This window comes from Eptatretus burgeri, chromosome 1 (assembly GCF_056783735.1).
Source record: "Eptatretus burgeri isolate ZD-2024b chromosome 1, Ebu_testis_v1, whole genome shotgun sequence".
Taxonomy (NCBI): Eukaryota; Metazoa; Chordata; class Myxini; order Myxiniformes; family Myxinidae; genus Eptatretus; species Eptatretus burgeri.
In genome coordinates this window covers 161,139,690-161,165,587 of record NC_140961.1, presented here as the reverse complement: position 1 = coordinate 161,165,587, position 25,898 = coordinate 161,139,690, and the positions used below count along the sequence as shown (strand labels likewise).

General features: G+C 36.9%; 1 protein-coding gene across 1 annotated transcript in view; it reads left to right on the top strand.

The window, feature by feature from the left end:
- LOC147035884 (extracellular calcium-sensing receptor-like) overlaps positions 1-25,898 on the top strand; it is a 106,340-nt gene that overhangs the window by 3,940 nt on the left and 76,502 nt on the right. The window contains exon 4 of the mRNA XM_085869845.1: positions 14,256-14,653. Coding sequence (XP_085725971.1) covers positions 14,256-14,653 — 398 coding nt within the window. The remainder of the gene's footprint in view (positions 1-14,255; positions 14,654-25,898) is intronic.

The window sequence follows — 25,898 nt, the reverse complement described above, 5'->3', positions numbered from 1 at the left end:
CCCTTCCCTCCCATAAAAGTAAATGTAAAATTGAGAAAATGAAATATTGAGACTTACTGATTTAAGCACATCTTCCCTTTCGGATTTTCATTCCACTCAAAGAGCGAATCAACTAATATTTGCACATGTTCTACTTTAGGGAATAACTTAATTTTCTGATAACATTAATTTCCATCGAGTATATTCAAAAATAATAACTTGGAACTTGGTTCTTGGTATAAGTGTCTTTGTTGAGCAGAAATAAAATGATAAACTTCTCTTGATGCTCTCATTTGACCACCTCCTGAGCCACATATCATTTTGAGATTGTAGTAAATTGTTTTGCCATTGTTCAATTGATAACCATCAAAGAGTTCAGTCCATTCAAGGATATTTTTTTTCTTTACATCCTCCAACATACTTGTAATTAAATATATTGTTTTATCTACTTTTACCCTGGTTATTTCTTCAATAAGACTTATTTGATATTTCTCACATTCTTTATGTTTCCCATTTAAATACCAAGGCTGATTACATCTCCACTCTTTGGTTTGGTTATTGCTTGGTTCTATCATTTATAAATCAGTAAAACGACAGTGGTAGCCTGTTAAAATTCCCAACCCAATATCTTAACACTTATACTTATAACCATAAGGGAGAGTATTGATTCCATTCTCTAAAATATATATATATATATATTTTATCATCAAAATCTCCTAATGCTTCCATATTTATTTCTTCTGTATATAATTAATGTTTATAACTTCTTATTGTATTCATTTTTCTGTACTCTTCCTTCTTTAAGGTTAAACAGTTGTAATAATGTTTAAAGTTTATTGTTTCCTTGATTATATTTTTTTATTCCCTTTAGCTTCTTGTCACACCTTTTGATGTTATTATTATTATCAATATATGTGAAAGCATAAGACTTTGATCTGAATCGTATAAATTCACTCATGACCTTCCCACCCAATTCATTTTTAAACTTACCAATAACCTTTTTATTCTTTGATGAAAACAACACATCACCTGACTTCTAATTACTTGTATCATATATATCAATATTATCAATCATATCCTCATATACATCACTTGTCTTAATTTCTAATATTTCTAATATTAACTATCTGTATCCAGACATAACAATGAACCATGATCGTTATACTTTGATGTTAAATCATTATTGTAATAGTCATACATTAACAACTTTGACAAGTCAAGAATTGATGTTCCTATATAAATAGGTTTTTTCATTTCAATACTCTCTTTTTTCAAAGGAAGAGCACAAAAGTTCTCTGAAAACACCTCTGCTTGTTCAAAACTTGGTCTATTAATTAACTTTGAAGCCTGTTTCCAAGATGTAGCAAATGTTATGTTTTGTCGCTTCCTTACATTTTCCATAGTCTTTCCAAAAACAGCATTATTCATAGATTTATAAAAGTCCTTCTCAAAATCTGTTTTTGGTTCTGTTCTCCTTTATGTATTAAAATCAATATACTTCTTCAACCAATGACTTTGTTTAAATTTCAGAATCTTATGAATTTTCCTCACTCTCAACCCAGCAGATAAATATTGTCTGAAGTTCCTTTGTTGCAAAACATAACTTTCTTTATCATTCAATGTAGTAAGTAGTTTTTCTGGAGATTTACCTTTTATATTAAATGACTATTGGTCATCACTTAACCATTCTTTTCTTGGACTTTCTTTATCAGGGGCATAAGGTAGGTCTTTATGTTTGTGATGAAGTTCTTCTGGATATTTTAAATCAACCTCAAAATAATATCCAACTTCAGCTTCATCGAATTATTTATGAGAGGAGACAACAATGTCTAGTAAAACGTTTTCATAATATTTTTCTTTAACCCATTTAAGTTTTCCATAAGGTAAAGATTGAGACATAGCCCACCCATACAAATTGTTAACATCATAATTCTTCAGGTAAGAGTTGTCCTCATTCTTATTATAATCAGGAAGATATTTATTATTTGCTTTGGCATATCTCTTGGAACATACTTGAGATATTCCTCCTCTTTTAGCCTTCTCTATCATTAAAAGCATATCTATATCACTGATTAATTCCAAATTCTGTTTCATCATTTTTAACATAGCACTGCAAGCCAAACTCGGGGCTGTGTAATGGTGAGCGGGGACTAATCCATAATAATTTTTATTATGACAGACTGTTCTAAAAGTTTCAAACACATCAGCCAATAACAACACATCAGTTTTAAGATACAAGTCATGATATTCTACAAGATTATTTATATTAAACTTCTCCCAAACCTTTTTAGCTTGTGTATAATCTCTATCGGAAATATGAGTTTTATTCAACTTGCGATAGAAACTTTCCCTTGAAGGAAGTTGTGTTTCTTTAAACTTCTCAAATGAATCCTTGTGGTCACACGGATATATTCCCTTTTGCGATAAGAGATCAATCTCTACTTGATTTGAGAAATGTGATTGAAGATTCGTTAAGTTTTTTATATTTGATGCTAAGTTAGATAACACTGAACAACAAATTTCAATTTTTTTTTTTACTGGAGATGTGTAAAGTGATTAAGACTAATTTGGGTACGCTGATTTCAAAAATCATAACCGTTTTGCTGTATCACGTCAGGATTTTCAAGAACAGAAATATTCCCATTGCCTAGAAGTCAGGATTTCAATGAAATTTACATATGTCTTTAACATGTCTATTTCGTACAATTGTTGTTAACTTGTGTTATATTTCTTTCTTTCAGATAAAGATGAGTAGGCGTTCCTGTACCAATCATCCTGACAACTTCTGTTATGTCTGTGGTCGGTATACCAAAAAAGATCAACAGCGAAGTATATCTACAGTAGTGAAAATGAAGGCCGCCTACTTTCACTACTTCGGGTGTAAGGTGGGGGACCAAGAACAGAGCTGGGCACCACACATCTGCTGCACAAGCTGTCACACAACCTTGACTCAGTGGTTGGTGGGCAAGCGCGCGAGCATGCCATTTGCGGTGCCCATGATATGGCGTGAGCCGCAGAATCATCATGATGATTGTTATTTCTGCTGCACAAGCATAGCCGGCTTCAACAAGAAGAATAAAGGTCACATCAAGTACGCTGACTGCGTCTCTGCTCGTAAACCTGTGCCTCATGATGACGAGAACCCCGTTCCAAAACCTCCAGCTTATCAGAACATAGCTGTAAGCAGTGGTGAAGAGGATGGTGATGATGAACCTTTTGAACCCGACACTCAAGAACCACACCTTCTGAACCAGGGAGACTTAAATGATCTTGTAAGAGATCTTTCGCTGTCAAAGGCGAAGGCAGAGTTGCTTGGATCAAGGCTGCAGCAGTGGAATCAACTGGAACCTAACACCAAGATATCCTTGTTCAGAGCACGTCACAGAGACATGGCTGAGTTCTTTGAGATGGAAGACACGATGACATTCTGCAGTGACATCAACGGTCTGTTGAAAGAACTTGGGTGTGATCACGATCCTGCAGACTGGCGCCTCTTCTTCGACTCGGGGAAGAACAGCTTGAAGGCTGTTTTGCTCCACAATGGCAATGAGAAACCATCAGTCCCACTGGCTCACGCGTTCGGCATGACAGAGACCTATGAGACTATGCGGCAGCTGCTTGATTCCATCAAGTACAATGACTTCAACTGGCACATCTGCGGAGACTTGAAAGTGGTGGCGCTGTTGTTAGGGCTGCAGTCAGGCTACACAAAATACATGTGCTTCCTTTGTCTCTGGGATAGCAGAGACGACAAGAATCACTGGACGAAGAAAGATTGGGAAGAGCGAAAGGAGCATGTACCTGGTCGACACAACATGAAGCATGTCGCCCTTGTCGACCCAGCCAAGGTTTTCCTTCCACCACTCCACATAAAGCTCGGCTTGATGAAAAGTTTTGTACGAGCAATGGATCTGAATGGGCGTGGGTTTTTATACCTCAAGGAAAAGTTTGGCAACACCTTGTCGGAGGCCAAGATCAAGGCTGGTGTCTTTGTTGGACCGCAAATCCGACAGATTATGAAGGACGAAACTTTTCCGACAACTCTAAACCCCAAAGAGCTGGCAGCGTGGAGGAGCTTCAAAGCTGTGACGGACAACTTCTTGGGGAACGAGCGCGCGGACAACTATGAAGAAATAGTGCAGCAGCTGCTGGAGTCATTCAGGAAACTTGGCTCCAGGATGTCCCTGAAAATCCATTTCCTACACCAGCACCTGAACTTCTTCCCTGACAACTTGGGAGCAGTCTCGGACGAGCACGGCGAGCTATTCCACCAAGAGATTTCACTCATGGAGACGCGTTACCAAGGGCGGCACAACCCGAACATGATGGGCGATTTCTGCTGGTTCCTGCATCGTGAAACTGACACAGAGCAGCACAAACGCAAATCCAAATGCCTAAAGCATTTTTAATTATATTCTAGTGGAGTTTTTCTGTAATTTCTATAATTTTGAAGAATTCATGATGAAATAAATGAATAAATGAATTTTTTGTAAATTTCATTGAAATCCTGACTTCTTGGCAATGGGAATATTTCTGTTACTGAAAATCCTGACGTGATACAGCAAAACGGTTATGATTTTTGAAATCAGCGTACCCAAATTAGTCTAAATCACTTTACACATCTCCAGTAAAAAATTTTTGTTGTTCAGTGTAATGGACTTGCCATAAACTTGTATGTGTCAATAAATCAGATATGGGTTATGGGGGATGTATGACTTATATTTTTGAATGAGATTTATTTTTGATCTGTGTTAGGAATGGCAGAAATATCTCCAGATGTCTTTGAAAGTTCTTTTATAAATTGATGTGTGTCATTGTGAGCATTGTTGTGAAGAAAGACAGGAACCAAGTTTGGGGGCTTGTCATCAAGTTTACAACGGGAATGAGCTGGACCTCTATATTTACCAGTAAGATGGCAATGATCCCTAACTTTGACCTTTCCCTCAATTTTCATCTCACAAATATGATAGATACTGTTCTTTCTAAATTTATTTTTCTCTCCCTTTGTTAATGACTTTGGTTTATAGATTTTTAAACATTATTTCTCTTAGTCTTATGCAGTCTTTTTACAATCGTCTTACAAACTCCTCTGAGGCATCTTCTCCTTAATAAATTTCTAACTTGTACTCATTACCAACAGATGATTTGACATAATAACAGAAACCACAAGGAGTATGTTTTTGATATTTATTTGTGTATGATTTATTTGGATTTGGAGAAACAGTATTTATCTTTTCAAGGATACTTTCAAAATCAGCATATATCACAAACGGATGTTTTATAGATTTGGTAAAATCTTTGAATGTTATGTTTGAACCTGCTTTTGGTAAAGTGATTATGGTTGACTTATGATTACAACATTTCGAATGTTGATTTAATCGTTCTTTTGTGTGAAACGAGTTGCAACATCTCTTACATGGATACATTTTACATTTTCGATTGTACAGTTTTGATTTGGTTAATGTTGATAAATTTTTGATGAAAGCAGAATGTGATTTCCCTTTGAAGTAAGGTAGAGAAGGTCAATATGTGTTTCATTATTTTTATAGTTGTTTGAAAATTTTTAATATCTGAACTTTGTTTGTATCCGTTAATCCATTTACATTAACAGATAGATTATTTATTTTCTCAAATTTAGGAATATCTCTCAATGACATTGGAACCTTTAAATCTTCAACATTTAATGTATTCTCGTCTTTCTTATAATAGTCAACTCTTTCAGGTTTCCATTGTGGAGGATGTAACTGAGAAAGAACAGACCATAGAAAACATTTATTATCTTTGTTTTCAATATTAACAGCCGCTTTCTTAAGTTTTATCTCTTTTGGTAAAACAATATAAGAAGAAGCTTGAAGAGGATCTGATTTTAAGATGTGTATATCTAAAAAGATTATTTTTGAAATAGCAAATCCACTACCTACTACAGTGTTATCAACATCTTGTTCTTGTCTCTGGAGTTCATCGTCAATGTCACATCTTACAAAATCTTGAAATTATGAGATAAAGTGAGGTTGTGTCATCATAATGGGAGTAGTTTCATTGCCTTCTCTTACCATATTCAATTTTACTCCCATATAAAACTTTCACTTAATGAGTTTTCATTTCACTTAATGAGTTTTTAATTATAGTTTCAATACATTGTTTAACCACATGAACAACTTTCATGATTGAAGATGGTCCAGGGTCTTGAAAGGGAAATAATCTTATTTTTATATGTCCTTCAAATGCTTCATCAGTGTTTTTAATGGAAAATTTAGTGGCACCTTCCCTTTCTTCATTGTTGTTGTGCTTGTGTGATTGAAGGTGTTTATTGCAACAAATTTTTTAAAAGAATATTATTTTAACATCCATCACAATGTTTTGTTTCTTGGTCAAGTAGAGATATTTGTCTGAAAATATTGAATGTGAGTTTGTTGGTTTGAAGGTGTTTTTTTTGTAACATTTTTATTCATGATTACAAACATCACAGTACGTTGTATTCGCCATATTTAGATAACAAAACTTTGCTTAACATAAAATTTTCTTGATGAAAATTCTGTTTAATTTATAGGTAAATCTGTGCTTAAAACCATTTTATCCTCCAACTTTTTTCACTTAATAAATACAATGTATCAAGACACAAAATACAAGTTTCAATCAATCTCTTAATTTGTAAAACATACTGAGAAATATGTCGAGGATGTAGAATTGTATAAAGATAAATATAACAACTATTGGATAAAACAATTATGGTGAATAATATGAGTTCTTCAATTTCCTTCAGTGGAAGGACTTTTATTATATCTGGAAGAACATCAATGAAAGTAGCTCCAACATCAGTTTCTCCTCTCCTTCTGGCAATATATTCAAAACTAAAAAAGCAATGAAACAAGAAAAACTATCAAAAAAGAAAAACCTTATGGATGAAGCTTTTGAAAAAAAAGACAGGACCATCTATAATATGCAAGGAGAAATTTGTATTTTTTTAAACAACCTTAAAGATGTAAATCCTGCTGAAATAACTGATGTTAATATATCAGGTGAAATGACATTTCGTTCAATAGTAGTTAAGGATCATTTTCAAATTACCTTTAATATAACAAATGTAGTAGTTGAATCTGTTAATGAAAAGAAAGTATATAGATATAGATGGTAATGTTTTTTCCACTAATTAAATATGAGTCATTATTTAACTGAAGATTTTGAAGATTATGAGAGTGATGATAGTATCTCTGTTGGAACAGAAGACAGTGATTTCAAACCGAGAGTTTGTGTTCAAACGATAGTTATGAAAGTAGTTTTATAGATAAATGTGAAAGCACCAATAAAAGTTCCGAAGATGACAACGAAGATGAATTTTATTTGAAGTAAAGTTTTACTTTATAAATATGAATAGTTCACTAGATTTTGAGCCTCTTGAATTTCCTGATTCTCCACATGACAAATTTGAGAATTTTCGTGTGTGTGAAAGACGGGGATTAAACACAGCGGCAAAAGCCTATAAACAATGTATGTTCTATGATTATCTTCTAATTATAGAAAATAAAAAATATAAAAAGGAATATAATTATTTGAGATTTACACCAAAAATGAATGAATTTACTAGATTGATTCGAGAAATGAATGTAAAGTATGTGGTGTGAATACACCATTTTTTACAAGAGAAGAAACTGAACAAATGATGACCATGTTTCAGGGATTGATGATTTATATTACTAACGATTGTCATTTTCAGGGAAATATCAAGACAAGATATTGTATAAATAAAATAATGGATTATCTTGAAATTATTCCTGAACTTTGGATAAAACATTGAGTTTCCAAAAAAGCAAATAATAAATTAAATAACCTGCTTTCCAAATATATAAATGAATGGTTTTTTACCCATTTGGGAAAATAAGATAAAATTTAACAACCATAAAAATCTTCCAAATTTATTAAGATGTATCATAGTTGGTTCAAGTGGGTGTGGAAAAACCTGCTTACTTTTAAAGATGCTCCTTACTCCCAACTTTTTGGATTATGATAAATTAATTATTTTCACAAAGTCGAGTTTTCAACCTGAGTATCAACTACTCTCACAAGGTTTTAATGCTGATCTTCAAAAAGAAGATATAATCGGTTTGTTTAAACTTCAAAACAAACTAAATGATTACAACATTGAAGATGTAATACAACTATTTTGTGATTCACATAGATATAAAATGAAATCAAAGCTGATAACTTGTATTCTTTGTGATAACACGAATGATATACATTCTCCCCAAGATTTGGATAAATCAAAAAAAACCTCATTATCTTTGATAATTGTGTTAATGAGAGAAACCAAATGGTAATGGATAGCAACGACACAAGAGGGAGACATTCTTCTTGTAATTGTATTTATTTAAGTCAATCATACTTTCAACTCCCTCTTTGCTCAATAAGAAACAATGCTAATACTTTTATTTTGTTGAAGTTAAATTCAATAGATATAAACAATTTTTGGAGAGACAATTATTCTACATTATGAAGTAAAAAGGAATTTGCAGATTATATGAAGCACACAACTGAAAAATATAAATATATTGTTGTGAAAAAAGATGAGATATTAAGGGATATATTTTATATTTTTTAAACAATTACATATATAAATGGCAACTATTATTATAAATCTTATGGGTAAAACTGCTTCTGGAAAAACTTTCAAAAATCAAGGTTCTTGAATAGTACAAATGAAAATATGGTAAATTTGCTTGAAAAGCACCATGTAGTTCATATTGTATCAACAACAACGAGAGCAATAAGAGCTGGATAAGTATAAGGTAAAGATTATTACTATATTTCAGTGGAGGAACATATGTGATTGAGGAATGAAGGCAAAATATTTGAGCGGGGTTTCTCTTGGTACAACAAAATATTCACATTGTAAGAGTGACTGAAAGAAACTAATATCTTGTGTTCTTGGGATATTAGAAACAAATCCAGAAGGAATGAGATAAATTATTAAACATCTGAGTGGTAATGGGGTTAAGATTTTATCATTCGATTTTGATGTTGATGAAGAAACTCAACGCAAATGCATCAAAAGCAGAGATACAAGTATTAATGAAGAACAAATTACAACTCGTATTAATGTTAATAAAGAATTTGATGAAATATTTAAAGAAAACGATATATTTGAACACATCTACTTTAATGATGAAGAAAAGAAAAATCTCCCTGTTGACCTTTATAATTCAGTGAATGAGATTTTCCAATAAAAAAAAATGGTTGCGAAAGAAAGAGCAAGAAGATTGAAGGAGCATCAAGAATTGGTTTCAAAAGTTGTAAAACAACAGGAAGACATAAAGAAGAAATGCAGGCAGAAACTATCGGGTGAAGAAGCATTTGAAAGAAAACAAGAGAAAAATTTTAAACCACTTTTAAAAACTTCCCAAGAAAAAATTGTAGATGCTTCTACAGTTCCCACAATAGAATATATTCCGAAAAAACTTCAAATGTTAAAATATTTCAATCAAAAAATGGAGGAATAATTAGAGCATGTCGGAGAATTAGAATATGATGATGGATTATTTCAACAACTGGAAGAGATTAATCAACATGCTGATTATATTGTGAATGCTCTTCAAAACAATGAATATTCAGCGGATTCAAAAACCAAGGCAGGACTCATTTCAACAGAACAACCAGCAATATTTCATCTTGTTCAAAAAAGCGATTGATAACTAATGATGAATTAAGGTTCTTGAGTTCTGCTCAACCCCCTGCTAAACTAACTCTGAGATTAATGTTTCTTCTAACAAAAGATGGAAAACAAGGTTCAACTGTGAGTGATGAATCAAAGTATTTTGATAATCCATTGGATATGAAAAATAATAATGATAGAGTATATATTGATCTGCTGGACTCTCTTAATTATAGGGTTAGTCTATCTGGTAAAAGTAAGAAGAATGGGAAGGAGAAACACATTATTCAGGCTTTAAGTACGTTTGGTTCAGGTGTTAGTTTTCTTCCAAATGACCCATCACAATTAGTCAATGGACTGTTATTGCTGTTAGGTAGTAAGAAGGCTAGAAGTAATTGTTTTAATGAAGCATCAGCCATTTTCGACCAGTTGATGAACATGAAAATAATTAATATATGTCAATATAAAGACATTTTATCTCATATTAAATAAGATGGGAAGCACAATCCTGAGTTAAATTTCACAACAAGCGACCACACATCTTCATTCCCATGCCCACTACAACTTGACGCATCAAAAGAATATGAGGCGCCTTTATTGTCCATGGAAACTTATTATCCCTCATTTAATATAACCGAGAAAAATGACAAGTTTGTTATAATCCGTGAAGTGGATACAAAACGACAACAGTTTCCACCGGAGAATATGAGATTTCTCAAATATCTTCCGAAATTGCTCGCCTTATGAAAGACCAGGACGATGAACCAAAGAATATTGTTTTTGATATTCAAAAACATACTTCAAAATCAATGATTAAAGTTAAAAGTACAAGGTTGATTTCACAATTGATAATGCAGTTAGAGAGTTATTGGGTTTCTTATATCAATGACTTATGTTGGTAAAGATGGTTCTATCGTTGGTGTCTCCCAAGAACCGGATATTGATTTATCAAATTATTACACAAATGCACAGGCTGAACGACAGAAATATAGTACAGCAAAAAATATTAATATGAAAAATGCTTCTAAATTTATAAATTATCCAAGCCCGACTGATGTGAATGACTTGGTGAGATTAAGTGATTTATCACAATATATATCCTTCACTAAAACGGCATGTTTTGTGAAAGGAGTAGAATTTACAACCACAACACCTGGTTCAACAAACCCTACACCTTTTCTTATTAAATTCAATTATCTGCTTCCTATTGAATTTTATGAAGAAGGAAGAATAGTTAATATGAGAATAGAGAAATGAAGGTTTTATATGTGTGATTTTGGATATAATTGGTCTTTTTCATTCAACCTAGAAGACCTGCACAATTTTTCTCAGCCTCGTAAAGAAGAATATAACCCTCTTGGTAAGAATCAGGAGATATGTGGAAGCACAATTAGCAAACAACAAATACACGATTTCGGGAATAGGAAATTATATGATGGTGAAGCAATAGTTTATATGACAAAGAAGGAAGGAAATTGGATAATTATACAAAGTCGAGGAATACAAACTGATTTAACAACAGAAAGATGGGGGTGCTATTACGTGTCATCATATTAATCTGTTATATATTCCTGATACATAAAAGACAGCAAGAAGACTTCAATAAAATTATAATTTTTGCATTCAAGGATACCTACTAGAAAAGGGTGTTCGATTTTACATTACTTATGAAATGGAACATGGGCACGAGCAATTTTCAATTAAAAACTGGCCTTATACTGATGCCAAAAAACCCACAAATAGAAATTTAATTAAAATATGAAATAAAAATTAACTTCTAAAGGTAATGAAATATAAAACTATTTCAGAAATATTCAACAAATCTTATTGCTTTCCTTTTATGAGAAAAATAATTGTGGATTCAAGAGTATCGCAGAATCCAGATGAATATATGTATGATATTCTATGGGGTGAAAGTGGTTCAAGCATAGCAAGGGATGAGAAAGGACTTGCAAAAACTGAGACAAGGGAGAAGAGAGAGAGAAGGAGGAGAGAGAGAGAGAGCAGAGAGAGGAGGAGAGGGAGAAGAGAGAGAAGGAGGAGAGAGAGAAGAGAGAGAGAGAAGGAGTCTCAATCTTTCATAGTCTCAATTTCACATTTGCTTGTGTGTGAGGGAAGGGGATAGGTGGGGAGAAAATCACTCGCAATTTTACATTTGCTTGTATTGGAGGGAAGCAGATGGGTGGGGAGAAAATCAGTCTCCTATTTTGGGCTTTTGGGGCTTGAGTCAGAAAGTTTTTCCCTTTTCCCCATTCGTTTGAATGGGAGTTCCAGAAACCCCATTTATCATCTACTTCTATCATTTATCATCTATCATCTTCATTATCACGTCATAATTTGACAAGTACAACGCTTGATCTGATTAGTATGAAAAAAAAAAGATTACTGTTTCTGTTAGTCTGATGGACACGATTTTTTCAGAATATGATTGGTTCCTCATGTGGAATATTTTTGTGATGATAACGAAGACATCATTGGACACGTGGTGCAGGCGCCATCTTGGAAAAATCAAAAAATTTCATCTCTATATCTCTGAAACCGCTCCATGGAAAAAAATTGAAACATGTCTTATTGTCAAGTACTCCCCTGGCGAATAAGATATGTTAATGATGATATCATTGGAACCTTAGTGATGACGTCATAATTCGACAAGTTCAATGCTTGATTCGATCAGTATGAATTTTATTTCTCTGCAATTCTTGGTCTGATTGACACAAGATTTTCACCATCGGAGTACCTCCAGTAGAACATGCTAATGCTAATTATGACATCATAAGTCATATGATGTGATCTCTCTCTCGATCTGTGATCTCTCATGATAAGTTATATGATCTCTTTCTCTCACCATGTTGGAAAAACTTCTCACCTCTATATCTCTGAAACCACTCCATGGAAAATTTGAGACCTGTCTCATTGTCAACGACTCCCCATGGGGAATAAGATTTGTTAATGATGATGTCATCGGTGCTTTTGTTATGATGTCAAAATTTGACAAGTACAACACTTATATAATCATTAATAATTTTTTTCTCAGCAACTATTGGTCTGATGGTTATGAAATTTTCACCACAGGAGCAGCGCCTCCTGTAGAATATTTTAATGATAATCATGATGTCATCGGTCATGTGGTACAGGCGCCATCTTGGAAAAAACGAAAAACGTTGCATATCTATAACTCCAAAACCGTTGACTGTGCAGGGTAAGTATTCCATGAAAACCATCTAGTTTTCTCTGCTGCCCGACCCACATCACCTCAGTCTTCTACATACTCATCTTCAGCCCATGCTTTCCTAATGGCTTCTTACACTCCCATAGTACTTCCTGCATCTCCCACCCACTCCCCACCACAACAGCCAGATCGTCCACATAGAGCATCCTCCTCAAACTACCACTCAAGCTCACCTTCCTGCTGACCAGCTCCATCACCATGATAAACATGAGTGGGCTGAGAGGGCTTCCCTGCCTCAAATAAATGTCCATGCTGAAATCCTCAGACATCCCAGGACCAACCAAAACTCTTCCCTTCGTTGCCTTGTACATCCCTTCCACCAACCTAACTTCTGCTTCCGGCACACCCATCCATCTCTGGGTCACCATCTCTCTCTCTTTCTCTCTCTATCTCTCACTCAGAACAGTGTCACAGGCCTTCTCCAGGTCCACAAATCCCAATGCCATCTCAACTTGCATCCTCTTCTCCACCAGCTGTCTCAACATGAACATGCCATCCGTATTCTCCTACCCTTTCTAAATCCTTGCTGCTCGTCTCCGATCTCCATCTCGCCACCCTTCCTTATCCTCCCATCCAGAATCCTCTCCAACACATTCATTACATGACTTAGGAGCATAATGCCTCTGCACTTCCCCGGATCTTGTGCATTGCCATTCACCGGATCTTGAACATCGCCATTCCCTGGATCTTGAACATCGCCCTTCCCCGGATCATGAACATTGTCCTTCCCATTCCATATCGGCACAATTAGCCCTGTTCTTCACTCCTCCGAAATTGAACCCTCTCTCAAGCATACATTCAATAGCCTCTTCATCCAACTGACTCCAACTTATTTTGTTGCAATTATCTTCGCTGTACACACCTCATCAATGCCTGGCACTCTTCACTTTGTCATCCTCTTCAATGTCATCTGCACTTTCTCCGATGTGATCTACACCAGTTCCACTTTCCCCTCCACATAACACTGTTGCTCAAGATCGCCGTTGCTTCCTTCCCATTTCAAAAGCTCTTTCAAATATCCTTCCCACACCTTCAATACTGCCCGCTAACTGTCACTAGTCTCCCACCACTATCCTTAATCACCGACCCCTCCCCTTCCCCTCCATCATCATCCCCATCCCTGAAACAAGCCATTTTATATATCATCTTCCTCCCACCATCCTCTTCCAATTTAATGTACACCTCCTCTTCCATATCATTTCTTTTATAAGTAAAATATCTCCTTTCTAATCTCATGTCATTATATATTTTTGAATTAGTCATAACATTCCCTTTCTTGGACTCTTGTGTTAGTGTTGTCCCAATAACTATTTGAACCCTCCTCTTCCGAAATTGAAATTTAACTTAATTTTTGTGTTTTTGCCATAAGTGTTTTCATGTAAATGTGACATCATGTTGTAGGAAACATCTTAACACAAACAAAGACAACAGTGGTACTTGCATTGTGGCAATTTAAAGATGTCATACCCTTGGCAGAGGTTTTTTTGGTTCATAATGTAAGTGGGAAAACATGGATTGGAATCATTGATACTCCTTCTGTGAAAATCCCTCAGTATTCCCACATATTTTCTGGGGCTATTGGGTTTGAAAAACGTCGTGGAGAAATTCCAGGCTTTCACGAGTTCCTAATCGGTCTAAGACCCCAGTTACCAAGTATGAAATGGAGTGGAGCAAATAAATACCCCTGTTTTGAGGAAATCATTGAGGGAGAGAGAACCAGAGTACATGAAAGACATCGAATGCAAAAAACCAGCATGCATGAGAACGATTCTTGTTGGACAATGAACAGCAGTTTCAATGTAGGTAAAGATAGATTTATGTCATGATGCCTACAAAGAAAATACATCATCTAATGTATTTGAGATAATTGTATTTGAATGGAATGAAAATAATAACATTTGTTTGCTAGCAAATACCACCCATCGCATTACTGATGGGGATACTCAGAAAGGGGGGAGTGAGGATTTAGTGAGGTTGTGTGTGTGTTTGTGAGAGAGAGAGAGAGAGAGAGAGAGAGAGAGAGAGAGAGAGAGAGAGAGAGAGAGAGAGAGAGAGAGAGAGAGAGAGAGAGAGAGAGAGAGATATATATACAAAAAGATGGGGTGAGGGAGACAAAGAGGGGGAGTGCGTGCTACCGACGGGTGGCTTTTTTGATGATGATCCAGAGCATGCATGTTTTGGCTGTGAATGCATGCATCAGAGTAAATCTGTAGCAAAAGTAAAACTTTCTGATAACCTTGGGACAAAGTTCTGGCCTGCTTCGAAAGCCTTCATATTAGAACACAACCCACATGCTGACGAGCAAGTGCTGTACATGTGAAATCACTGCAAGTCATTCATGAAGAAATATGAACTGCCACCACATATTTGTGTCAATGGATTACAAACACTTCCGATTCCATCTGAGTTGGTGAAATTGGATTGTTTGAGTTGGTACCTTATTCGACATTGCAAATGCTATCAAACAGTAGTCAAGGTTGGTACATATAGTGCAAAAGTACCTGCATATAAGTCCCTTAAAGGATGTAAGGGTACCATGTTCTTTCTCCCTCTCCCATTGAAAAAAAACTATTGAGACTGGATCAGATTCAGCATCTTAGCAATTCTTTACCATAACCTGAGTTGTACATTATAATTAATGGCAAGCCAACAAAGGGTCAAGTTTTGTGGTGTTGCCTCGTCAATATAGACTGTGTCAAGACTTCCACAAAAACGCTAAAAAAAAATTAACTGGCTTTACAAAGATGTGTATGACGATTTTGTTGATGAGGTCGCTTATAAGGTAATATAAGTTTCCAGTAACAGACACAGTTCCGTGTTAAAGAAGGCTAACACAGATTACATAACTACTTTTCAAGCTGACACAATTAGAAACTTCGACAACAAGGTCTGGCATTAATCTGACTTCTAGCAGTACAACATTCTAAGCATCGTATAAGTACCTTTGGACAATCGCATGAAGTACATCGATGTGATGTGCTTTCTGGTTATCTTTCCTACTGGACAGTTTGGTGGGCATCATCCCCATCGGGTGAAGCTTTCTCACAGTGATTATGTCAAATCGTGGCTCTTAAACAAAGATTTGCATTGCAGAAAAGATCCTCAGTATGTCTTCTTCCTTCTCTGGCAGATGCAAAGGCGTGAGATCTCAGCAGATGTATACAATCTGCTTAAAACTACCAGTTACCAAAGTTCAACCCATAACAGTTGATGCACTCTTGCACAAATTAGAAAGGCGTGATGAACACATTGAAACCAATTTTTGCACAATGCTTCAATCAGTACTTGGGACAAAACAGTGCTGGTTTGCAAGACAGAATGATCGAAGGTGTATTATCTGTGCATGGAGGTCACCACCTGCTATACTCCCTCCTCTCAGCGGTGCAGAATATGAGTCCCTTGATATCGATAGGTATATCAGAAAAGTTTCCTATTCCAAAACACAGCAAAACTTTGTACTGAAGATCCAATATCAGTGTCCAGGAAGTTTTAATTAAAATTCCATGCATTCGTTCATGCTGTTCAACTAAAAGGTGCAGTGAGTGCTTGGTCAAGTAGATCATTTGTACGAGAAAAAAAGAATTCCAAACTCATAGGGCTCTGCATTACAATGTGCTTTTGTATATACAAGACGCTCTACTCATTGGCCATGATTATCCTGAATGAATCCCAGCTTGGATACAACAGAGGATCGCTTGCATCACACCTGACAAAGAAGCTGATCCTGACTTAAACAGGTTGGTCACAAGACCAAATGCAAATACATAAATGTAGCACATATGGAAATCAAACACGCAATTCACGAATCACTGCTCACCTTCACTCTTTCATTCCTCTTTTTTCCTGCCTTGGGACTAAACTCCCTCATTTTGTTCAATCCCATTCTTTCCTCCAGGTCTTCAAAACAGCTGTTCACCACCACCTCTTATCACCCCCCATCCAAATCCTCGATCTTTTCTACCCCCGTTAACCCACCCCAAACCTACCTCCTTCAAATTCCTTGCTTTTCTTCCTGAAAGTCCCTATAATGTCCATCTTGTATTTCTGGTGTTCCCCACCCAATCCCTCTCCCTTTCACAGATCTCCTAATGTCTCTATTCCCCCACTGTTTTGTCCTTCCCTCTCCCATCCCTCTTGTCTCATGCCCCCCTTTCTGTGCATTGTGTGTTAGCCCTCATACAAGCCTCCACAAGGTATACAAAAAAATAGTGCAGCAACACCTTCTTTATAAGGTGAAAGTTTGGATTTCCTCGCCAAACCCGTGAAACTGCTGCTTTGAATTACGTAAAGGATTCACTCACATCACGAAATAAAATCGAACACTTGCTGTGAATGGCTTTGGAGGTGAGTGTCAACGACTACAACCCCCTCTGCCTAATGCTGTGGAAGGCCAATATTGACATCCTATATATGGATGAGTCATCACTCGCTCTTGCCCACTACGTTCGCAGTCATGTTAAAAGGCTGGAAAAAAGTAATTTGCATGACATCTGGCATGACGGTAGTTAAATTAAAAATGTTTACAGTCGGCACTGGAGCTTCGGTGTGCACAGTTTACACTCTTGAGAGTGTGGGCTGTATGAGGTCAGCGATCTGTTGCTTGATGACCACCTCACCGATAATTCCAACGTCATTAAGTGGGTTGATATCTCTGTGGTTCACAAAAGGAGTCGCACGCTGAAGGACCACAAGGTTTAGGAAGATATCACAAAGCACAATCTAGACAGTGAAGACATCTTCCAGGTCAACCTTTTGGACACTTGTTATATCAGAGACAAATATCTTCTTCACGATGTAGACGATATTTGTCTCTATGACTTTGTAGCCAATTATGATTGCTGTGGTGCAGATGGTGATGGAGACAAAAAGTATCTTAAGCTTACAAAACCGCGACATCCCAATGACAAGATATTTGATCCTGTAAAGAAGACTAGAGAGAAGGATATTATTATTCTCTGATACTCCTCTTTGTAGCATTCAAAGAGGAAAGTGGCTTGTTTCTTTAAAATTAAACTGCTGAAGAAGCGTTTTTATGCCTGTTGTCTGGTGACAGCAACTGCTCTACTTAGCACACCAGATTATTGAAGATGTTGCAAGCCTGGGACAACATGAAAAAGGTCAATGATTCCAGGCAGGCTGTTGTTGCAGAGCACAAACTCAGCAAACATGATAATGATCCACAGCTAATGGGTGAAGCGAGAACAGCAATAGAAGAGCTATTTGACATGAATGCTCATCTGACTGATACTCTGACCTCAGAAAGAGAGTCGTGATGCTCAACGATGACCAGAGGTACATCTTCAACAAAGTTAACAGTCACCTTTTTCACTAACAACATGACACAAATGAATGTCTGTAACTTTACACCACTTTGAATATTTGGTAAATTGTTCCTAATCCAAACCATCACATCATAAAATCGCTACCTTTGGCCATTTAATGATTTAACATGTGATGTTGCAGCATCAACTGGTTGAGCAGCTTTCAACATTGGTGGCATCACCATTCATTGGTTCTTCCAGTTGCCAATTGAGCACGATGGGATACCATCTACGTGCAGGGCCCTGCCAAAATCTTCTCAAAAAGCAATGATAAACTGTGCCTCGGAGCGTGAAAATGATTGTTATCTACAAAGTTTCCAAGCTGTGTCCAGCCACAACTTTGCATGCATGCACTTGAAATGGAAGAGCTGTTTGGTAACCATCAATGGTTCGTATCCAAAAATATACCCTTTGTTGGTGATCTTCAATGACAACCTGTCAATGGGCACCCTGTATTTGAAAAGATCACTCAAAAGTCACTGCAGTTCAAACTCGGACGTGCAACGTCTGTCAACATTTGGAGAGATGCTGTCACTTATGTCGAACTCGCCATCAACAAACGCCAAAGGAAAGACCCCCACTTTTCATCAATCTTGGATGGTGTACACTGTGGTTGTCCAACTGATGAAACGCTTCATATTCTTCAAAAACGAGTCATTCATTGGAGTGTATCAAACAAATTCATAGTACATCAGCAAGCTGGCCGCTCACCTGTCTGTTTATTAGCCCCGTTGGGCTTATTCCAATTTCCGTTTCCGTCCGTGCGTGCTTCTGCAACCATATCTCAGAGATGTAGGGACAGATTTTATTCATACTTGGCGCAAACACGAGATATAATGATGTACATATACATGTCCATTGTTTTCGATATCAGATCCAAGATGGCCGACATGCGGCTAATTTAGTTTCATAAAAACCCTGGTATTGAACACGTCCTCAATGATTTCTAGTAGATGCATTTACCGATCTTGTTCAAACTTGGCAGACACATAACGAATGGTGGTATACATAAGGACATTATTTATTTTCGAGATAATATCCAAGATGTTTGACTGGCGGCCATTTTAGTTGTAAAAAAAACCTGATGCTGAACAAGTCTTCAACTATTTCTTGGATTTGCATTTAACAATGTTATTTATACTTGAGTCCCAGATAAAAAAATTATGGTTTACATGTACATGTCATTTTTTTCCGAGATCAGATCCAAGATGGCCGACTGGTGGCCATTTTGTTACTTAAATCTTTGCCAAACGATTTCTCTGAGATACATCGTCTGATTTTGTTCAAACTGAGCCCAAGCACAGTACATGAGGGCATACACGTGCCCCTCACTTTATTTTGCGATCTGATCAAATATGGCTGACGAGTAGACAAGCGGCCATTTTAGTTGTACATAAATATGGGCCAGCCCTTTAACTCCATACAGCAAAATTACTAAAACAAGGGGCCATGACATGTTGCGTTATTTTTTTATTTGTTCCCCCCCAAAAAGCATGCAATAAGTTAAACAATTAAATGCTCAGTTGTCTGACTTCTGAAGTATACCAATTTATGTGTACAGATGAAGTCCATGACACTTGCAGAATGTGTAAATGGAACAAAAAGCTTTTGATCAGTTAGAAAAGATCAACGAAGACTGTGATATGACAGCAGTTTTATAAGCCAAACTTTTCTCATAATTGGAGCTGGAGTAATGACTCGCAACATTTATACCAATGTTGACCTAGTAAATGGTGCCATTTGTACCGTGGTATCCATCCAAGCAAGCCACACTACCATTCAGTTTGATTACAGAAGTGAGCCTTACGATGTAAAAAAGGTGACAAGTAGGTTCATACTATTAAAAAATTACTGTGTCTATAGAAAATAGTTTCCACTGATTTTGGCATGTGTTGTGACCATTCAAAAATACCAACGCTTCTCATGGGATTGTGCCATAGTAAATCCCTCTGACAAAGTGTTAATTGCTAGTATAGCATACATAGCAATATCACGAGTTTGCATGCTTGAAGGGTGATAGGTTATAGGTTACATTTGAACTTAGTTGTGCTTGAATCCAAGTCCATCATAGTCAGTATTAGCTGCCAGAAAGAAGTCAATTGATTAAGAGAACTATATAGATGACATATCCAGGCTTATCCATTGCCACGAGCACATACAATCAGGTCTAAGTGCAAACTTACTGGTAGTATCCAACACAATGAGCCTATAATGTGTTGTCAGTAACAATTCAACGAGGAAAAAAAAATTCCTCGATATACCACAAACGAGCCTCTCCCAAAGATATTAAAAAAAAACAACGCAAAACGCACAAATTGTCAAAATATAATGATGAGCAACCTCCAATTTAATACATAGCTCCATTAATGACCATCCGAGACAGTAACCCAAATGTCCAAATGATGAAACCTTATGTCTTTGGCTCGCAATACCATTGAGAGTTGAATGCTTCCTTCCGTGCATGGAAGTGTCTTTTGTTTTGCTAAATAAATGGCTTGTATATGAACTTATGCTTCTCCGTCTTGTAGTAGCAGGATACTGCTTCCACAGTTTGGCAATGAAGGTGGGATGACAGCCTTCATTCCTGGGAGAAGGGTTTTGCCTGGTTGTAAGTTAATGCTGATGAGGCCAAAGGTGAGAAATCCCTGCTGGAACATGTGTTTCTCCCAGGCAGAAGAGCTCTCCACGGAGGGTTCTGCAGTCTCGAACCAAAATTAAGAAGGTAAGGATATATACAGAGCTGTTTGTTGAGTAAAATAGGAGACATTTAGTTATTTTATTTTGGTTTATTTTATTTTATTTTATTTATTTATTTCTTATATTTTAAGGCCTTTAAGAGAGGGTAACATCTTGGTATGTTTTGATAAAAGCGTCTCGGGATCACAAGGTAGAGGATCAGAGATGTTGCGTCGACGAAATTGTCAAGTTGTGTAAACCAGTGGGAGGTACTACATACAGAAAGATTATCGCCGAGTCTGAAAGGACGGATTGGATCAAGAGTCGCCGAGTCGAGAGGGTGGGAGGCGCTAGATTCGTGTTGGCGATTGGGTGGATATGTGCAGAAAGGGCCAAGAAAAGCCAAGAAGCACTCGTCGAAAGCCCGGAGGCTAAAGGGCTTAATCGCTGGAAAAGAGAGGTACTGACGAGTGCTTCGAATGATTTAGAACGAAAAGCACTAGCAAGTGCTTGGAACGATTTAGAGAAATGAGCAATGAGCAAGTGCTCAGAGCGATTTTAGAATGAGAGGGGAAGCACTGACAAGTGTTTATGGGGAACAAACATCAAAAGGGAGCGGACGAGGATGCACCCGCCTTCAGGTCAAATGCCGAGTTTATGAATGAGACCTTTGGGTCAAGAACTTTAAAAGATGTGAAGTTGTGGACAGAGAACAGAAAAAGCAAAGATTTCATCGAGATATAATTAAAAATCTAAGAAGAGAAAAAGCAAGAGATAAAAAATAAAAAAGGACTTGAAAACCAGTCGATTGGAGGGCGGAAGAGAGCCTTGAGAGGAGCAGACAAAAAGTAAAAGCATTAATGGGAATTTGAAAAACGCACAGGCTACTCTTAAGGAAGTGCAGGAAATATTACCGGCGATAACTCCACACTCAGTGCAAGGCACGTGTGGAGTAAATATTCGGTAGTAGATGAAGGTAGTAGATGAAGGTGAGATGAGAGATACGAGTATGAATGCGACCTTTCAGGCTGCTGCAAACCTGTACACGTTAGTAATCATGGAATCAGAGTGATTTACAAGCCAGGAAAATGCAAATGAAAGATTATGATGATAATCCAGAAGGATTAGTGGAACAAATACAGTATTGTTTAAATTTATACAAAGCTAACCACAAGGATGTGATCGGATTAATGACAACAGTATTGCCGGTCAAAATATGGCGGAAAACTAAGGAATTAGCCATGTGGCCGGATGTCGCACCGGAAGGAGAAAAGGAAAGAGCTTATAATGCTTGAGTACAAGAATTACTTATTCATTTAAGAGCAACAATAAGCCCACCTGAGATTAATTGAGGAAAGATACAGGGCTGAAAAAACGAATAAAGAAGCGGAAGTGTTCATGAAACAACGACGACAAGTTATAATCCAAAGAAAATTGCAGAAGGAGAAACGATAAGAAGAAGAAGAGTGTGATATTGATGACTTCTCGCAATACCAAAGAAATGCGAAAGCATCAACAGCCCCACGAGCGAGCCTGGCAGAAGTCTCGGATGATGACGCAAGTACTTTCCCATTTGAGCTAAAATATGTGAAAAATAATTGTGGATAATAAATCAGCCAAACAAAGGATACTGAGCCAGGTCATGAATTAACATCAAAAATTATTTAAATCTTCACGTATGAAACCAATATGATTTAATGTGAGATGCGGAGTTAATGATCTGAGGTGGTTCACGTGCATTTGAGAGTGCGTGTGTGTCGAACACAACAGGCAGTTGAATTGTGGTTGCAAGCGTGAGAGGATTAAAATGAAGTCTGCCCGAAGCTGGAGTGTGGAGCGAGCAAGCAAGCATGGTGTGTGTGTGTGTGTGTGTGTGTGTATATGCAAAGTAGGTTGCAAGAACAATTGACCTTCAGATCTCACATGAACGGGTGAGGTCATCGTGCAGGATTCAGTGGAGATTGTGCAAACGTGGTTGGAATAATAAGATATTGTTTAAAAAGAATATATAGTTTGAGTTTGAGAAAAGAGAAAAAAATAAAATCTACATTTTAAATTAAAATGTAAGCAACAGCTCTTCACGTACAGTGAGGCAGGGCAAGTAAACATCCTCCTGTGAATCTGCTTGTTTACCAGGCCGCGTGTGTGAGATTTAGCAGATAAGACAAAAAATGGGGGCCCGCTTGTGAGGAGTTGGTTGTAGTATTAAAGCTAAAATAATTGTTAGATTTTTGTTGTTGATGGCAAGTGCACTGTCATTAGCATGATTAAAAACGACAATTCTTTGAGCATAAACGATAGATTGGTTGTATTTGCACGATTGGTTGCATCATTGTATTATGATCTTAGTTTTTGCAGCCGATTGTGGCAGGAATTTGTGGTTGATTTAAAATAGATGGTAAAAGCGATGTCGATGTGGCGGAAGGTGCCGCATGTTTAAGCATGCATGTACAGGTCGCTCATAATGTGAATGAGTAACGATTTAAATCATTTACAATGGTGAAAAAGCATTTTCTCTGTGTTACAGCTGTGGGTCTGTGTGTAACAGCTGTGGCTGTGGACATCATACATATGCAATTCAGTCAGGCACAGTAGCTGCACGAATATTCGAGGGTCGTCTGGTGTTGGGGAGCACTTTTGAAGAGCAGAATTGGTTGCATCCACCAGAAAGGGTGTTAACCCACCACATACCTCAAGTCCAGGTGAAGTGGTGGAAACGAGCCTGCTGCTAGCCAAACGACAAATTTAGATTTTCAGTAGATTTGTTCTTACAGTGCAAACCCTTTACTTTGTACTGCTCGAACAAAATGAGGAACTGCAGAAACTGAATTAAAATGAAGTCTTTTATCAAGTAAAATGTGAAATTAACTTAGTTTTGTGCCTTTTGAGAAATAATTTAATAAACCTACATGCTGACAAAGCTAAGTATACATGCTGATAAAGCTAAGTAAACATACTGATAAAGCTAAGTATACATACTGATAAAGCTAAGTATACATGCTGACAAAGCTAAGTATACTTGCTGATAAAGCTAAGTATACATTCTGATAAAGCTTAGTATACATCCTGAGGAGACCAGTAAGAAAATACACACATGATCTTTACTTTCGTCATAAATAACCTTTGTGAAATCTTATCTGTTTAGTAATCCATTGGCCTGTGATCATGTAGTCAGCAGGGCAAAACAATGACTCTCCCTTACCCCCCCCTCCCCTACACCAAGACCTTTCTATGTGGCATATTTGAAGTAAACAATGTTTAATCTGATATCTTGGTAAAACTGTGTATAAACACTCAACATGCAATGTAAAGGCCCTGTCACAGCTTGACGATTTAGCCAGCGTATGCCTGACATATGCAAAATTTGGCTAAAACGCTGGCACATGTCGAATACATTATGGGTAAGTTTTGTATACGTTAAGAGCACGGTGGCATATGTCGTAGTAAGCTAGCCTTTTGTAGTATGCTGGCATAGTCTTTGTACGCTGGCATACGTCGTAGTACACCGAGGTGCTAGACAAATTTTCCATGAAATTTTTCGATGTATGCCAGCGTATGACTCACACGTTCCGCATAATGCTGGCCATAAGTTGTAGGCACGTTACGCGATCGTTGACAAACGTCGACACACGTTACTTGTAAGTTACTCATAAGTTGAAACACGTCGAGGTAATGTTTAGCGTACCCGAAACTTATTTCTAACCTATGAGTAACGTGTTGAAGGCAGGTTACGCGATCGTTGACACACGTCGACACACGTTACTTGTACGTTACTCATAAGTCGAAACACGTCAATGTAATGGCTAGTGTCAGTGTTCCAGACTCCCTGGTTTTCTTTTTCTTTCTTCGGTATGACGGTGATGTTAACACTTCGATTTCTTGTGCGGTTATAATAAAATATAATTAATAGGCTGCCGCTCAACGATTTAAATCATAACCGCACTCGAAATCGAAGTGTCAACATCACCGTCATACCGAAGAATAAAAAAAAAAAACAGATAAAAAACAGTTTTGCATTATTCTGACATGAGATAAGAGACTCCCAGTCTAAGGCAGTTGACCAGGTCTTGTTAACTATGTTGGTTGACTCTGTCTTTGCACAACCATGTTTATTAAGACTGAAATTTGCATAATCATTGCATAGACAACATTGTATAGCTCGGGTATTGGACTGTTCACAAAGCTTTCCATTAAAGAATCAGAAGACGGTGCAGGAGGTTCATTGGTATGTTGCTTTACCATTGTTTTGATAATGTTCACAAATGACCGAACAAAATCTTCATCCCTTAGATAATGACCTTTCAATGTAGCAATGCTGTAGTCACATGAATTATTTGAAGAAGAATGAACAATGCCATATTTGCCAGCAGGAAATAAAATCAATTTCATCTCAGAATTCTTCCACAAGATTTCTTTTCAAAGTTACAGTCGATGTCATAACAGGATCGACACCATTTTCCTCACTATACATGTCTACATCATCAAGTAAGTGATGGGTTTTAAAAAAGCTTCTTTCTTCCTAACAATCCTTATTCATACTGCTCGAAAAAAAAAAAGGTCTGACATAACATCATCTTCTCTTTGTTTCATTTCGTCATTTTGTTGCTCTTCAATGTTTTTCGTGGATTAATTAAGAATTTTAAGTCACAGGATTTGTGATAATAAACGTCTATTGCAAATATGTCAGATGACTGCCCTCCTTGCGACAGTTCGAGTCTTCAGGCTGCTTCATGGAATCTGTTATTTGGATTGGCAATGATTATCTTCTGCCTTTCGAGAAGTCTTGACCTTGAATTCTGATGCTCACATCTACCAAGACCCCCTGGTCATTACGACTTAGAATCGGTGATCCTCGTCTCCCTACAAATAAAACACAATGGTTATTCTGTTCTCCAGAAACTCTCTGATGATATGGTATTGTGGAAGTAGGCTCTGTTTGTAGAACACTTGCTGTAGGATATCCTCCATCGTGCTGTTCAGTCAGAAATCTTTTCTGATGGTGGCAAGTTTCGTTTGAAAATAATCCATCTGGCAGTATTTGTGTACC